Raw genomic sequence first — 15,839 nt, forward strand, 5'->3', positions numbered from 1 at the left:
CAGTCAGTGCTCCCACAATGTACATCATTTCAACAATTAAAAATGAACTAAAGCCTGGATTAGCACGGAACTAAAAATCACCACATAAACAGGTACTTTTGGAATTTTTCCTGACATCGGTGAAATTTAGTCCGGTGCAAACTGTCCACTTATTTTTATCCCAGATAATTTTCTCAGAGGTGCTCTGACTTTTTTACAGGGCATCAGGACCTTCTGTAAAATTTGTGTCTTTCTTATTCCCGTGAGAGATACTGTATTTACAAAAATTGTGTTACATAGTGTTATGCTTAAGTTAAGAATAACAGATGTCAGTTCATTTGAACAGCTTGGGGGACATAGAAATGGTCTGTACTAATAAGCATTCAAATGAACGCAAGAACAGCAATACACATACGTATATTGTACTCTAAAGGTTTATTTAAAAATTTGCATTTTTCTTACAGCCCCAAACACTGTGTTTCCTGAGTGTTACACTATATAACGTCACCCTTTTTTATACTTAAAGAATATTGCACAATATCAGAATTATAAAGGCAAAACAACTGCACTTTCTACTAAGTGATCAGCATGCATCATAATTAATAATGTTTGATGAAACAGTGTATGCTGACGGCACTTACTGTATAAGAAAAAAATGCTATTGCTTTCAAAGCCCATTTTTGTCCTGTGGTGCCAGCCTAATATATACTGTAAGAAAAATAAATGCATTGTAAAGTCATATTGTATAATAGCCAAAGGACCTAAGATTGTAATACACTTATTTCATCTCTTAAAATCCTTTACACATTTAAGTAGTGCTGGGACGAACACAGGATTTTCATGTTCAGATATTCACTCATAATTTAAATATTCATTCGGATATTCGTTCATAATAAAAACCATTATATTGCTCTGAATGCAGGCAGAGACAGCATAGCAGGGCTGTGCAGAGTGGGGCGGACCTGTGTGTGCGCCTTTACCCCAGTGAATTAACTGCAAAACAAAGGAGACCAAATAGCAGTTCAAGCTAAACATTGTTTTGTTTATTCACGAAATAAACAGAACATCAAGTTGACACTGCATTTTATTTATTTATTTATTTTTATTCCTTGCCATTGCCCTTTCTTCAGAGTAAACAGTAGCCATAGACACGTCTTCATGAAATTTAACTGTAACACTTCAGATAAAAAAAACGTGGAAATGGTGTTGGAAAATGAAGGTGAAAAAAAATCTCACCGTTTTGTTTCTTGTTTATTACATTTCACATAACAGAAAGTCGCAACAAAAAATATGATATCAGCTAACTTTTTAAGGCATTAGTGAGGATTTGCTACCTGTCTGGAAAGTCTTATTTGGTAGCGGTTTATTCAACTAATAACTATTGATATAAAAATCATTAGAAAAAAAAAAAAACACCTACCTACTGTTTTAAATAGAGTGAATATCCCAAACTATCACATAGTTACTGCATGGTCATGTCATCTCGTTAAGTCAATCACAGCACTTCATTTATCCAAGCAACATTTTGTTTTAAAGCATACGTTTCACTAGTTAAACTGGAGAAGTACGCAAGGTAATGATACTCTATTATAAATAGAAAACAGATAGATAAATCAGTGCACCTCAAGACTGTCTTTCTCTGTTATTCGTACTGATAAACCAAGGAAGATGTTACTTGGATCATGGTAGCCTTATAGCTAGCAATTTGCTCCTGTTTTGTTTTTGTTTTTTTGTTTTTTTTTTGTAATCAGAATTTTCTTTTTAAAAAAGTTAAAATTATCCACCTATTATTTGTTCATTTTTAGCATGGGTAAAACCAGTGTACAAAATAATCTCCATGACAGATTAGACTAGCATTTTATAGGCACTGAATAAACTTAACTAAACTTTTTAACAGTTATTTAATTTTACTTCTGGTCTACAAAATAAATATCTCATTCTCAATTCAAATTGTGTCAAATCACAGATCACATATAGCTCTTTTTCATTTGCCTTTTTTTTTTTTTTTTTTTACTTTCGCGCAAATTCTGGTGAGGCGGTAAATAAGTTCAAAGTATTTTTGTCATTTCTATCTTATACAAACATCTAATTTTTGTATCCGAATATATGTAAAAAAAATATTAGTTCGAACATTCGGATATTTGTCCCAGCACTAGATTTAAGTGAATATATACAAGACTAATGTTTTTATTGTATGTAAGAATTACTTGTCTAAATAGTAGTTCCTCGTTTAATAAAAAATTAAATAAAGGAATAATGTATTAGGTAGAAATAAATACATGCTTAAAAAATGCATAGAGGAATAAATATATTTTGCTTTTTTTTTTTTAAATAAATACATGTAGAAAGTAATCTTTATATTATAAATGTATAAATAAATTCATAAAAAGCAAACCAGAAAAATAAGTCATATTAACAGTAGAAGCCCCACAGTGGTCATTTTGGTGGTTTTTGGTTTTAAAATGTAATTTTCTCCAGTCGTGTAACACTGGGGCTGCGAGGTGATCTACCTTTCTGTCCGTATGTATTAAATATTCTCACAACGCATGAAACGTGGGAGTGCAGAAATAAAGGAGATTTATTACATTATACCTAAAAGCCCCGGGAGCATTGACGGCAACACAGAAAACAATTGTATTTTGATTATACAGAACGGTATTCTACTTTATTATTTTTATTTACCAGTCCGCAATGTGTTTAACTGTAATCAGATTAGTTTCTACTCTCTGCCTGAGTGAAAAACTGACAGTCTATTGTTTTCAGTCAACCTTTTGAAGGCTGCGCTTCGATTAGCATCGGGACTAGTGAAAATAAATACCAGAGACCGTGAAATTTTACTACGCAACAAATATGGAGTTGCTGTTTTGGATCAGATGGCACGGAAGTATTCCATGAAAGCTGGCTCCCGACGGTGGTCTGTTCAGGTGTTTTACAATGTATTGGACCTATCAGCCATCAACTCCTGGGTACTTTACAAAAAGCAGAGAGAAGAATTTACCATGGAGAGAATATATTTTACAGTTAGCACAGGAACTTCACAAGAAGCATTTGGAAGAGAGGGAGACTGTCAAGCATGTACCCACAGCTGAAGCTGGCAACCCCGCTGAGAGCTGCAAGAGACGCCAGTGCCAGGTTGGCAAGTGCAATAAAAATAAAATAGGACAACTGTGCCCTGTGCAGAAAGGCAGCGTGGAGAAGTGCATTATCTGTGTTGATTGTGAACAGCCTTCAAGGTAAAGAAATACCCTTTTGTGAAAAAAAAGAAAAATAAATTATACTTCTTGTTATAACTTCTTGTGCTGTGCACTTCTGTAAAATGTTTTTTTTTTTTTTAAGTTTTTATCTATGTTGTTCAGTTGCTTTTGCTCATCTGATAATAAACCGATTGCTGTTGAAAAGTAAAAAAACGATGTCTGTTCAGATGCTTATTTATTTGCATTTTCTTGTTTTGATTTATAAAAAAAATGTTTATATTATATGTATGTAATATGCTTTGGTTGTTCAGATGTTTGTGACATACTGTACTCAATAAAAAAAAGACAGTTTCTCCTATCGTTATACCTATATATATATATATATATATATATATATATATATATATATATATATATATATATATATATATATATATAACCCTATTTACAGTGTTTTGAATACAGCCGTCAGAAAGACTGCTGCGGGGCTTCTAGGTATGAGTATATCTCTGGTCCTTCTAGTGTTAATTGATTTGGCTGATGCTAGAGCAGAACAATTGACATTTGTATACCTATACAAAAAGTAAGTTTCATGTAAAAAAAAAGAGACATTAGTACTTTTTCACTTGTAGCATATGTGTAGTGGTTAGAGCACTGTGCTCTGGACTGAAAGGTCGCAAGTTCCATCCCAGTGCGTTAAGTGTAATTGTATGTAAAAGAAAACAAAAAAAAAACTAAAAATTGTAAGTTGGCTGAGTAGATACAAGCATTTTGTGAACTACATGAGATCAAGTCATGTACTATTTTTTTTGTTTTTTTTTTAATCAGTAATAAAGTCCTTCCTGAGAATAAACGTGTATTATGTCACTGCAATCACTCAGGTGAAACAATGTCTATGATTTGCCCAAACATAAATATTTTTCAACAAAAACTTTAAGGAAGTATTGGCTTTGTTATGGTTTTTAATATATTTAAATAAAGACTATTGCTTTTATTAAGAATTCCTTTGCGCTGTGGACTTAACTGTAACAGGAGTTGCTGTCTTCATTTCTCCTTCGATGGGATTTCTCACTGGAGGAGACTTCTAATTACCTGTATCCCAGGACGAGGCACCCCGGATTTTATAAACTGTTTTTGAATACTTCTGTAGTGCCGACATCTGCATTTTCGACACCACTTTTATATATATATATATATATATATATATATATATATATATATATATATATATATTGTGACGGATTGCTCTCTGGTCACACGTTTTCCTTCTTCAAATAAACACTTTAGACATAGGATGCCAGGAAATGCCATAGCGTGTGTTTATTATTTACAACAAAAAGAAAATAAACAAATTAAAACCTAACCCAATCTCAGGCCCCATCTAAACAAATGTTTCCTTAACTAATAACATAAGAACATAAGAAAATAAGAACATAAGAAAGTTTACAAATGAGAGGAGGCCATTTGGCCCATCTTGCTCGTTTGGTTGTTAGTAGCTTATTGATCCCAAAATCTCATCAAGCAGCTTCTTGAAGGATCCCAGTGTGTCAGCTTCAACAACATTACTGGGGAGTTGATTCCATACCCTCACAATTCTCTGTGTAAAAAGTGCCTCCTATTTTCTGTTCTGAATGCCCCTTTGTCTATTCTCCAATTGTGACCCCTGGTCCTTGTTTCTTTTTTCAGGCTGAAAAAGTCCCTTGGGTCGACACTGTCAATACCTTTTAGAATTTTGAATGCTTGAATTAGGTCGCCACGTAGTCTTCTTTGTTCAAGACTGAACAGATTCAATTCTTTTAGCCTGTCTGCATATGACATGCCTTTTAAGCCCGGAATAATTCTGGTCGCTCTTCTTTGCACTCTTTCTAGAGCAGGAATATCTTTTTTATAGCGAGGTGACCAGAACTGCACACAATATTCAAGATGAGGTCTTACTAGTGCATTGTACAGTTTTAACATTACTTAAGAACATAAGAAGAACATAAGAAAGTTTACAAACGAGAGGAGGCCATTCGGCCCATCTTGCTCGTTTGGTTGTTAGTAGCTTATTGATCCCAAAATCTCATCAAGCAGCTTCTTGAAGGATCCCAGGGTGTCAGCTTCAACAACATTACTGGGGAGTTGATTCCAGACCCTCACAATTCTCTGTGTAAAAAAGTGTCTCCTATTTTCTGTTCTGAATGCCCCTTTTTCTAAACTCCATTTGTGACCCCTAGTCCTTGTTTCTTTTTTCAGGCTGAAAAAGTCCCTTGGGTCGACACTGTCAATACCTATTAGAATTTTGAATGCTTGAATTAGGTCGCCACGTAGTCTTCTTTGTTCAGGACTGAACAGATTCAATTCTTTTAGCCTGTCTGCATATGACATGCCTTTTAAGCCCGGAATAATTCTGGTCGCTCTTCTTTGCACTCTTTCTAGAGCAGCAATATCTTTTTTATAGCGAGGTGACCAGAACTGCACACAATATTCAAGATGAGGTCTTACTAGTACACTGTACAGTTTTAACATTACTTCCCTTGATTTAAATTCAACACTTTTCACAATGTATCCGAGCATCTTGTTAGCCTTTTTTATAGCTTCCCCACATTGTCTAGATGAAGACATTTCTGAGTCAACAAAAACTCCTAGGTCTTTTTCATAGATTCCTTCTCCAATTTCAGTATCTCCCATATGATATTTATAATGTACATTTTTATTTCCTGCGTGCAGTACCTTACACTTTTCTCTATTAAATGTCATTTGCCATGTGTCTGCCCAGTTCTGAATCTTGTCTAGATCATTTTGAATGACCTTTGCTGCTGCAACAGTGTTTGCCACTCCTCCTACTTTTGTGTCGTTGCAAATTTAACAAGTTTGCTTACTATACCAGAATCTAAATCATTAATGTAGATTAGGAATAGCAGAGGACCTAATACTGATCCCTGTGGTACACCACTGGTTACCACACTCCATTCTGAGGTTTTTCCTCTAATAAGTACTTTCTGTTTTCTACATGTTAACCACTCCCTAATCCATGTACATGTGTTTCCTTGAATCCCAACTGCGTTCAATTTGAGAATTAATCTTTTATGCAGGACTTTTGACAAAGCTTTCTGGAAATCTAAATAAACCATGTCATATGCTTTAGTTAGTTAGACACGATCTCCCTTTCCTAAAACCATGTTGACTGTCTCCCAGGACCCTGTTACCATATAGGTAATTTTCCATTTTGGATCTTATTATAGTTTCCATAAGTTTACATATAATAGAAGTCAGGCTTACTGGTCAAGATGCAATTTCTCCTTACTGCTTCTAAACTGCTCTGTACTTTTCCACGCCTGTACTTCTCCCACTCGCTGTCGCTTCCACTCGCTGTCGCTGGGAAGACTGCCTCGTTTAACTGCGTTGTTCTGCTGTGCTGTTGGCTCTTCCCCTCGCCCGTGTCTCAGAACGGCACTGAATTTGAATCAGCTGCTCTGAGTTTCAGCTTGTTTGTTATCAGAAAAACACATGCGGCTGTTTGACTTTGAGCTGCTGCTGTGTTTCCCCAATGTCCTCTGTTTTCTGATTAAAGCAATTAAAGATGCAATTTCTCCTTACTGCTTCTAAACTGCTCTGTACTTTGCCACGCCTGTACTTCTCCCACTCGCTGTTGCTTGTACTTCTCCCTCTCGCTGTCGCTTCCACTCGCTGTCGCTGTCGCTGGGAAGACATGGCAGGCTAAGCCTGTTACCTCGTCACCAAAACCAAATCGCAATCCAAGTAGTAGTCCAATCCCTTTTTCAATAGTTTGTTTCCCAGTTCTCGCAACACTCACAATAACAATCCGATCTCTTGCTCTCAACCTCTCCAACCAAACTCCTAGCATCACCCACATGAAACGCACACACTCACACCCTTTTAAACATAACTAATTAATCCCCTAATTAGTCAACTGATTTAACCTGGAGCTATACGATATACGCTATTTGCACCAAAACTGAGGTAAAAGCAGGATCATTCATCTCACAGTGCCTACTTTCTGATGTTCAGTGTCCTTTCCTCTATACACTATATACACCATGTTAAATACAACTCAAATCATTGTTTCTTTCCATAACTCACTATACGCCAGGCTTCTAATTTAGCAAAATCCGACATATCCACTGAGCCAATCGGTGTGCAGTATCACAATCGTGTGACCCTATTATGGCAACTCCCAGGAATAGTATAGTAGCATATTTAATCTTGTAAATTGTGATTTTATGATTAAATTATGAATAATTTAAAAAAATGCAAGGAAGTCAATTTTCGAACAGGGTGTAGCAATGGTGAATAAGCATTCACAAATAATGCTTAGAAAACTGTCACTTGATCGGAACTGTGAAACCTCTCGTCATCTCCCTTGCAATGCCAACCCCAATTGTGTTTTCTGTGTTCCCCCTCTGCATGGGATGTGAAGCTTATCGTTTGAATTTACTGAAACGCGTTGCATCTTTAGAAGTAAGTGTAAAGTCATTTAACAAAAATGTACTTGGTTATGACCCTGACTGAAGATGTCATTAGCAAAGGGGGCCGGTTGTACTAACAAGTCCAAACAATAGGTCACGTTTTACTAAACATTTTAAAACTAATAAACAATCAATTACCATAATGAACACTATTGTAGTGTGTTGCTTAAAACATAATAACACAATTCATAATAAAGTTGAGTTCTTATTTATAAACAGTAATACATTTAAAGCTTAGGACTCCCTGTCTGTAGCTTGGTGTTGTTTACATTATTGTCAGCATATGTTAAGTGATTGAAAGCTGAACGTATTTATTTTTTTATTTTTTATATACAATTACTCATTTAACTCACTGGGATGGAACTCCCGACCTTCCAGTCAAAAACACACTTTTCTTATGCAAATACAGTATTGGTGAGTGATAATCAGTTTGTTTGAAAACCAAGCTTTAATCACTGATAATAGATTCACAGGCAGCGATTCTGTCAGTGCTGAGGGACTCAAGCACCAATGGGGGAAAATAAGGTCCTACACAGTGTAAATAAATCACCTGTTTTATCAAATTATAGTGTGGATGCTTCACAAGCAAAACTGTTATTGCAGCTTTAAAAATATAAAATCCATTTATACAGAGTCTCCCACCTTTCTTGAAAAGATCTGAATTTCCCTTGTTTTTCTTTTGTATTTGTTTTGCTCTCATTAGTATCTATAGTAGATACAGCGTCCGTCAGTTCTGACAGATTCTACTGTACTTGCTGAAGTGGTTTTCTCCCACTGCTAATTAAAAAAAAATAGCCACCTAGCTATTTCATCCCGAGGGCTCAACCTGCTTCATGCCTACTGTAGATGCCTGTAACCAGATCCAGACTGCCGTGCTTGATCGTATGCCTGGAGAGGACATTCATCTTATGGGCTGTGGACTGCCCTTTTAACTTCAAGAGAAATGTGCTGAAAGAAATGAATGCCTACAAGGCTGACTGCAGTCTTACAGCTGGACTGGAAACTACCATATGAGTCAAAATAGGCTGCAAACTGGTGCTTCGCGAGAACATTGACATTGCCACTGGTCTCATTAATGGAGCAATGGGAAGCTTCAAGCTGTTTCCTACTATCTGGAAAACACAAGTATGGTCAAAACCATATGCATCTAATTTACAATGGAGTCACCCATACCTTTGAATGTTTACGCTCAAAGTTTGAAATCGTGGACAGAGTCTAAATTGTTCGAGAGCACTTCCCAGTCATTGGTGCTCATTCAATCACCATTCACAAATGCCAGGGTAAGACTCTAAAAACAGTTATGATGGATCTTTCAACTCCATTTCCTCCTATGGACAAAGTTTTGTTACACTTTCCAGAGTTACATCCTTAAGTGGTGTCCACCTTATCAAATTTTTGACCCCACCTGCATTAAGGCACCTCAAACTGCAGTTGCAGAGTACAATAGGCTCAGAGGGAGTTATTGCCCTAAGTTGATAAGTTTGAAGAAGACCAACATGCACAAGGGACACAAGGTAAAAGATTGAGTGCATTTCATTCACCAAGCCAACACTAATGTTCAAAAACAGCAAAAGCCTCAATCTTCTAAGAGAACACTTGCAGTTACACATCCATTCAGAGGCTTGAGCAACCCGAATTTTACCTCATGCTATGCAAATGCAACAATGCAGTTCCTTCTTCACTTTCAGTCAACAAGAGGCTATCAGGAGCTTTGTTTACAACTATGATCACTTGCCATCCACTGCATCTCTAACTACTGTGGCTAGTTGTCACTTCTTAGGAGAATCCTTCAATAGAGGTGAGTTTCTCACCAAATTGTCTGAAATTTGTCCTGAAGTATCTCGCATGGTTTCAGTCACAATAAGTCATGACATTCTATGTACTAGATGTAACTACTGTCCATCAAACTGACAGGTGTTGCATGTTTACCCTCTACATGTACCTGCTGGTACAGATTCCATGTGTTTGGAAGAACTCATTTATAGAAATGACAAACGGGCAATGATTCCTGGTAGCAAATGTAGGCAATGCAAAACTTCTCCAATGATGAAACATGAACTTATTCAGTCAGCAGGAAGAATGATTGCAGTCCAAACCAGACAGGACCATTACAAAGTGACACAATGCAAGGTTTACTGCTGTGCAGAAGAGCAAAATTACTGTGGACAACAGGAATGACCAATTATCTTCCATTATCATACACCAAGGACAGGGTGTTACTTCAGGACAATATATGTCTCTTCTTTCTGTGGGTGCTACTGGAAAATGGGTGCATGCAAATGATGCTCTCATTGAAGTCAAACTATGGCCAACAAATGCAAAGGACATGGATATGGCCCTTTAACAAGAGATCTAATGCTTTACAAATGTCTTACATTGGCCTAGGTTCATAACACTTCTATAACAAGGAGAATAATGTTTTTTTTCAGCATTAAAATGTGTTAGTATAATACCCTTTAGCACTGACATGCATATCTACCTTTTTAACCATTCATGACATTGTTGTTTTGTACCTACATATATATCAATATATTAATACCTACCAAGATAGACATATTGTTTTCACCACTCATGGATGTACATTTGCCACTAAAACAATACAATGTTTACACTTTCAATACTCTACAAAAGTCCCTTCTGCCGTTATTTTACTTTCAAATCTTTTCTCATTTCTCTTATATTACTCTACTTATTACTCTCTTGTCTTGTCTGTCTGTCTATTTACCATACACATTCTCGAATAGCTTTGATCAAGTCAATGTAAAAAAAATAAGTTAGAAAAACGCAACAGCCGTTTAAAGTGGTGATGTGAAACACAAAAGCCCAAGTTAGGAGAAGCAATTGGGACAACCTTGTCAAGCATCAAGGAAACAGGCACAATTCTAAAGGTGCTGGGGCCCAACATTCACACAATTGTTGCTTCTAACTTGGCTTCTTTTTTTCATTGCTCTTTGTACAACATCAAGGGGATTGTGACAATTCCCTTAGCTCAAAAGTCACATCTGCAACAAAAAACAATACAATGCACAACCAAAAAAAAGGCTCCAATACCCCAGCCCTGGATCTGCAATGACTGCCCCATCAACTGTCTCTTCCCATACACATACCTTGCATTCTCATTATCCCTTGCACTCGTTGCCATTATTGGTCTTGTTCATCATCTTCATTGTTGGATATATATTGCTTCATGCTCTTTCATGTATTCTTGTATGTATGGGCTAAATGTATGTCCATGTGTGCCCTCATCTACCTGTGTCTTACCTGCATGTTGTCCGTGTGTCTTCCCAAAACATACCTGTCTGCGCCTGTGATGACGCCTCTCCCATTCCCTGTCTGTCTTTCTCTCTGTAGTAGTGCTTGTAAGGATAACCAAGAACACTTCAGTCTGTGTTGAGCACTTTGCTTGGCACATATGTGTCTCAGCATCTTTATTCTGGCTATACTCAGCTCATAAGGGAATGAGCATTTCAATGTAAAGTGGAGCGATCAAAAAAAAAAGCCAAGTTAAAAGCAACAATTGTGTGAATGTTGGGCCCCATCACCTTTCCAATTGTGCCTATTTGCTTGATGTTTGACAAAGCTGCCCCAATTCCTTCTCCTAACTTGGGCTTTTGTGTTTGATATCACCACTTTAAACGGCTGTTGCGTTTTTCTAACTTGTTTTTTTTTTACATTTAGATTTTAATATGTCTAGAATGAACACAGAAAATGCAATTAGCATTATAAGATGTTAAAGCAGATATAACAGAACAGCCTTTTTAAACTGTGTCACATCTAATAGCCCTTTTTTGAAATCAATACTCATTGTATTATTCATACAGAATACATCTGATGGTTGAACAATCTGATGATACAGTTTTCCTAGTTATTTAAAGTCTAATGTGAAGTACATGCTCCTAAAAGAAATATCTGTGATCATTATTCACATGGACCCTCCTCTTGTCCAGTTAAGTTTATATTATTGTGTCACTGTAGTCTCTGTACTGAATAGTACAGAGACTTCAAAATTACAGTCCATTATGTAGTAATAAAACTGATGGCCATCCAGTCGGTTAAAATGGAGGTCACTGCAAGCACACATTCACTAATAGTTTCATCAATGTATTTAACAGAATTGAAATTGATTGGTTTGAACTTATAACAATATCTATTAGTTTATATATATGTGTGTGTGTGTGTGTGTGTGTGTGTGTGTGTGTGTGTGTGTGTGTGTGTGTGTGTTATATATATATATATATATATATATATATATATATATACATAAGATATATATATACAAACGATATATCTTGCTATTGTTAGTATTATTGATATATATAGCATTCTATATATATTACTGGGGAGTTGATTCCAGACCCTCACAATTCTCTGTGTAAAAAAGTGCCCTCCTATTTTCTGTTCTGAATGCCCCTTTTTCACGAAGGCTGAAAAAGTCTTGGATGAAATAGATGCTCGCAATACCAACAGATTCAATTTAGATTTGTGCCTTTTAAGCCTGGAAGGGTGAAGTGGGAAATATTTTTTGGAAATAACTCGTATTAAGGATTTAAAAAGTAATGATGATATAACTAAAGTTATATATAAAATCAAATGAAAGAGTCAACACTCCTAGGTTAGTTCTTCCATATGATATTTATAATGCACATTTTTATTAAGATTTAAAAAGTAATGATGATATAACTAAGTGTTTGCCACTCCTCCTACTTTTGTGTCGTCTGCAAATTTAACAAGTTTGCTTACTATACCAGAATCTAAATCATTAATGTAGATTAGGAATAGCAGAGGACCTAATACTGATCCCTGTGGTACACCGCTGGTTACCACACTCCATTCTGAGGTTTTTTCCTCTAATCAGTACTTTCTGTTTTCTACATGTTAACCACTCCCTAATCCATGTACATGTGTTTCCTTGAATCCCAACTGCGTTCAGTTTGAGAATTAATCTTTTGTGCGGGACTTTGTCAAAAGCTTTCTGGAAATCTAAATAAACCATGTCATATGCTTTTATATATAAAATCAAATAAAGTTACTTGTTAGATTGTAGCCTAGTATATAGAATATGGATGATGATAGTCTAGCACATTTTCTTCTCTTTTTACAACTACTTCTGAAAGAAACCTTGTCCTGACACTATTTTCCCATCATTCATTAATCTCACAATGCTTCAGCAACATCATTGAGAGTGTTGGCACTTAACATCTGCAATGACCCCCAACAATCGCTCTAATTAATAGTGATTTAGAATAGTTATGATGGTATTCTCCTTGTTATTGTTTCAAAGCTCAAGACCATTGTACGTTTAGATTTAACAAATTGAAAGTGACGTGTTTATCAACACATTTAATTTTAGTAATATGGTAAATACATACACAAATCAGACATTTTCTCACATTTAAAGGAGACATTTAACGTGGACTGTATGGTAGCTGTTGTCCCTGTTTGTGGTAGTTTTGGGTTACTTTATGCTCAGGGCTAAGAATGGGTATACCTAAATCAGAAAATGATGTTGGCAGTATCTGACCTCTAATTAAAGAGGCATAATTATCTGAAATGTACTCTAGCCTACTGCATGATCGCTTATTTAGGGGTTAGGTTGAGATAGCTGTTAAAATAGGTTACAATGTTACTTTTTCAGTAACACTGATACAAGATCACTTTTTTAAAAATCAATTAACACTTCTAATTTCTTAGCATATAGCAATGAGTAAGGAACTCGCATACCGTTATGTGGAAACTGTATAAATTAGTTTAAAATGATAACCACGTTTCTAACACCTGTTACCTGTTAGTGCATTAGCTTCATAGAATTTTGTTTCTGATACTTCTAGCATTTAGATAAATACATTTAATGGTTGTCTTACCTGAGTTGTTGTTCTTGTTTTGATGCGGTCTCCCTTCTGTTTTTTTTTGTTGATTTCTCCCCCCTTCCTTTCTAGTTTAAATGCTTCTGAACCTGCTCGAGGATCTTTTCTCCAAGTAGACTAGTTCCCTTGTTATTTAAATGCAGTCCATCCCGTCTATACAGATAGTCCTCGTTGTAGAAAGTGGTCCAATGATCAAGATAGGTGAAGCCTTCCCGTGTGCACCACGTCTTCAACCATTCGTTTTGATTAAAACTAAAGTTTTTGGTTACCAATTGGTGCACCACGTGCCATCCGAAGTGGAAGAACTAGTAACCTGGTGAAAGATTTGTAAGACGTGGTGCACACGGGAAGGCTTCACCTATCTTTGATCACCACTTTCTACAACAATGCTCTTTAAAGTAAGAATCGTACTGATCCGTTGCTCATGCCTTGAGGCCCGAGTGGCAATACCCCTTTTGACATCCAGTCTATTGGAGAAAAGATCCTCGAGCAGGTTCGGAAAAAAAAGATTGGAGAAATCAACAAAAAAACAGAAGGGAGACCGCATCAAAACAAGAACAACAACTGGTAAAATGTAATAGAAGTATATATATATACTATATATATATATATATATATATATATATATATTAATAGTGTGTAGTTATGTGTGTTATTGTTTCAAAGCTATTGTACGTTTATTTAACAAATTGATGACGTGTTTATCAACACATATATATGGTATATACACAAATCAGATATATATTTAAAGGAGACATAACGTGGACTGTATGGTAGCTGTTGTCCCTGTTTGTGGTAGTTTTGGGTTACTTTATGCTCAGGGCTAAGAATGGGTATACCTAAATCAGAAAATGATGTTGGCAGTATCTGACCTCTAATTAAAGAGGCATAATTATCTGAAATGTACTCTAGCCTACTGCATGATCGCTTATTTAGGGGTTAGGTTGAGATTCACTTTTTATTGTGCCTGTAACCTCTGGATAAAGGTGTTCATATTTAAGCTGTGTTCATATTTTCTTACCTTGAGCCGCAGCGGTGCAGAAGGCAAACAGGACCACGAATCCAGGTATGATGTACATTTGCAAAAAGTATCCCAGTCCTATTCCACAATGTTCACTTTTTCTCATGATAAAGACAGAATAAAACAATAATCCTTTTTTGACCAAAATCCTCCTCTTCTCGGCAAAACCGAGCAGTACTTTCTCTGTTTCAAAAAACAGAACCACAGAAACTAGGTTCAAGAGGTCCCAGGGATATCACAGAACAGTTAGAAGATAGTAAAGCAAATTCCACCGCCCTCTAGCCTAGGCAATTTTCATTTCAATACTACTCTATATTCTATTTTTATTTTACGCGATCAGCTGAGAACAATACGTTGACTGTCAGATTGGGAATGTTAAGTTTTTTTTTTTGTTTGTTTTTTCAAGGTGCAGTGTTCTCGGTTAATACCATAAGAGAGAGAGAGAGCGCGCATCCTGCTGGAACTCTGTGCCTCTGTCTTTCAACTCCAGGCTGAGACTGAGAGGAATCCCTTGCTTTGACTCACTTCTCTAGCCAATGAAGAATCAATTTACCCCTGCTTCTTGTGGTAAGAGCTAAGATCTGGTCAGGAATTTGGAACACGCGTTATAACCCCCTTTCTTGACACGACTTTATCAGTACAGTAAAACGTGTGTTAACTGTATCCTTACGTTTGTATTACCGAACATAAATATATCAATGTTAAAGTCAATATAAATACTTATACATGTACAATGATTACATATATATTATATATATATATTATATATATATATATATATATATATATATATATATATATATATATATATATATATATATATATATATCTATATATAGCTCGACACAAGATACTCTCATTAGAAGAGTAGTTTTATGTTAAATGAAAGATTTCATATGACTTTCTAAAGTAAAAAATTAAAAAAAAAATTAAAAGTTAAATGTTACAACAACATGTTATACGAAAATTTACTAAGAACTGAAATCAATTACCACAAAAAATAACCCCCAATGGAACCCCTGCAAAAAAAAAAAAAAAAAAAAAAGTTACGTAATTTTCTACAGAAAATATACTGTACTTGAAAATAGGGAATATACTGTTATTGTTACAGACTATTTATGTAGGCATGGCATTGTGGGATACCACTCTCAAATTCTGTCTGACTTTCCCTCCATGTTCTCCAGTGGCAGTTAGTAAGCTTTTGCTCTGTGGTAATATCAATAAATCATCGTTAAACTTGAAAAACATTTCTTAATATGATTATTTGCTATTTTTTAGATGCATTTTAGTAGTGCTTGATATATATTCTTTT

General features: G+C 35.7%; 1 protein-coding gene across 1 annotated transcript in view; it reads right to left on the minus strand.

Annotated features, from left to right (window-relative positions):
- LOC121298867 (netrin receptor UNC5C-like) overlaps positions 1-14,999 on the minus strand; it is a 419,182-nt gene extending 404,183 nt beyond the window's left edge. Inside the window, exon 1 of the mRNA XM_041226130.1 lies at positions 14,528-14,999. Coding sequence (XP_041082064.1) covers positions 14,528-14,633 — 106 coding nt within the window. The 5' untranslated portion in view covers positions 14,634-14,999. The remainder of the gene's footprint in view (positions 1-14,527) is intronic.
- Positions 15,000-15,839: the final 840 nt, after the last annotated feature.

The sequence above is a fragment of the Polyodon spathula genome, chromosome 2 (genome assembly GCF_017654505.1).
Source record: "Polyodon spathula isolate WHYD16114869_AA chromosome 2, ASM1765450v1, whole genome shotgun sequence".
Taxonomy (NCBI): domain Eukaryota; kingdom Metazoa; phylum Chordata; class Actinopteri; order Acipenseriformes; family Polyodontidae; genus Polyodon; species Polyodon spathula.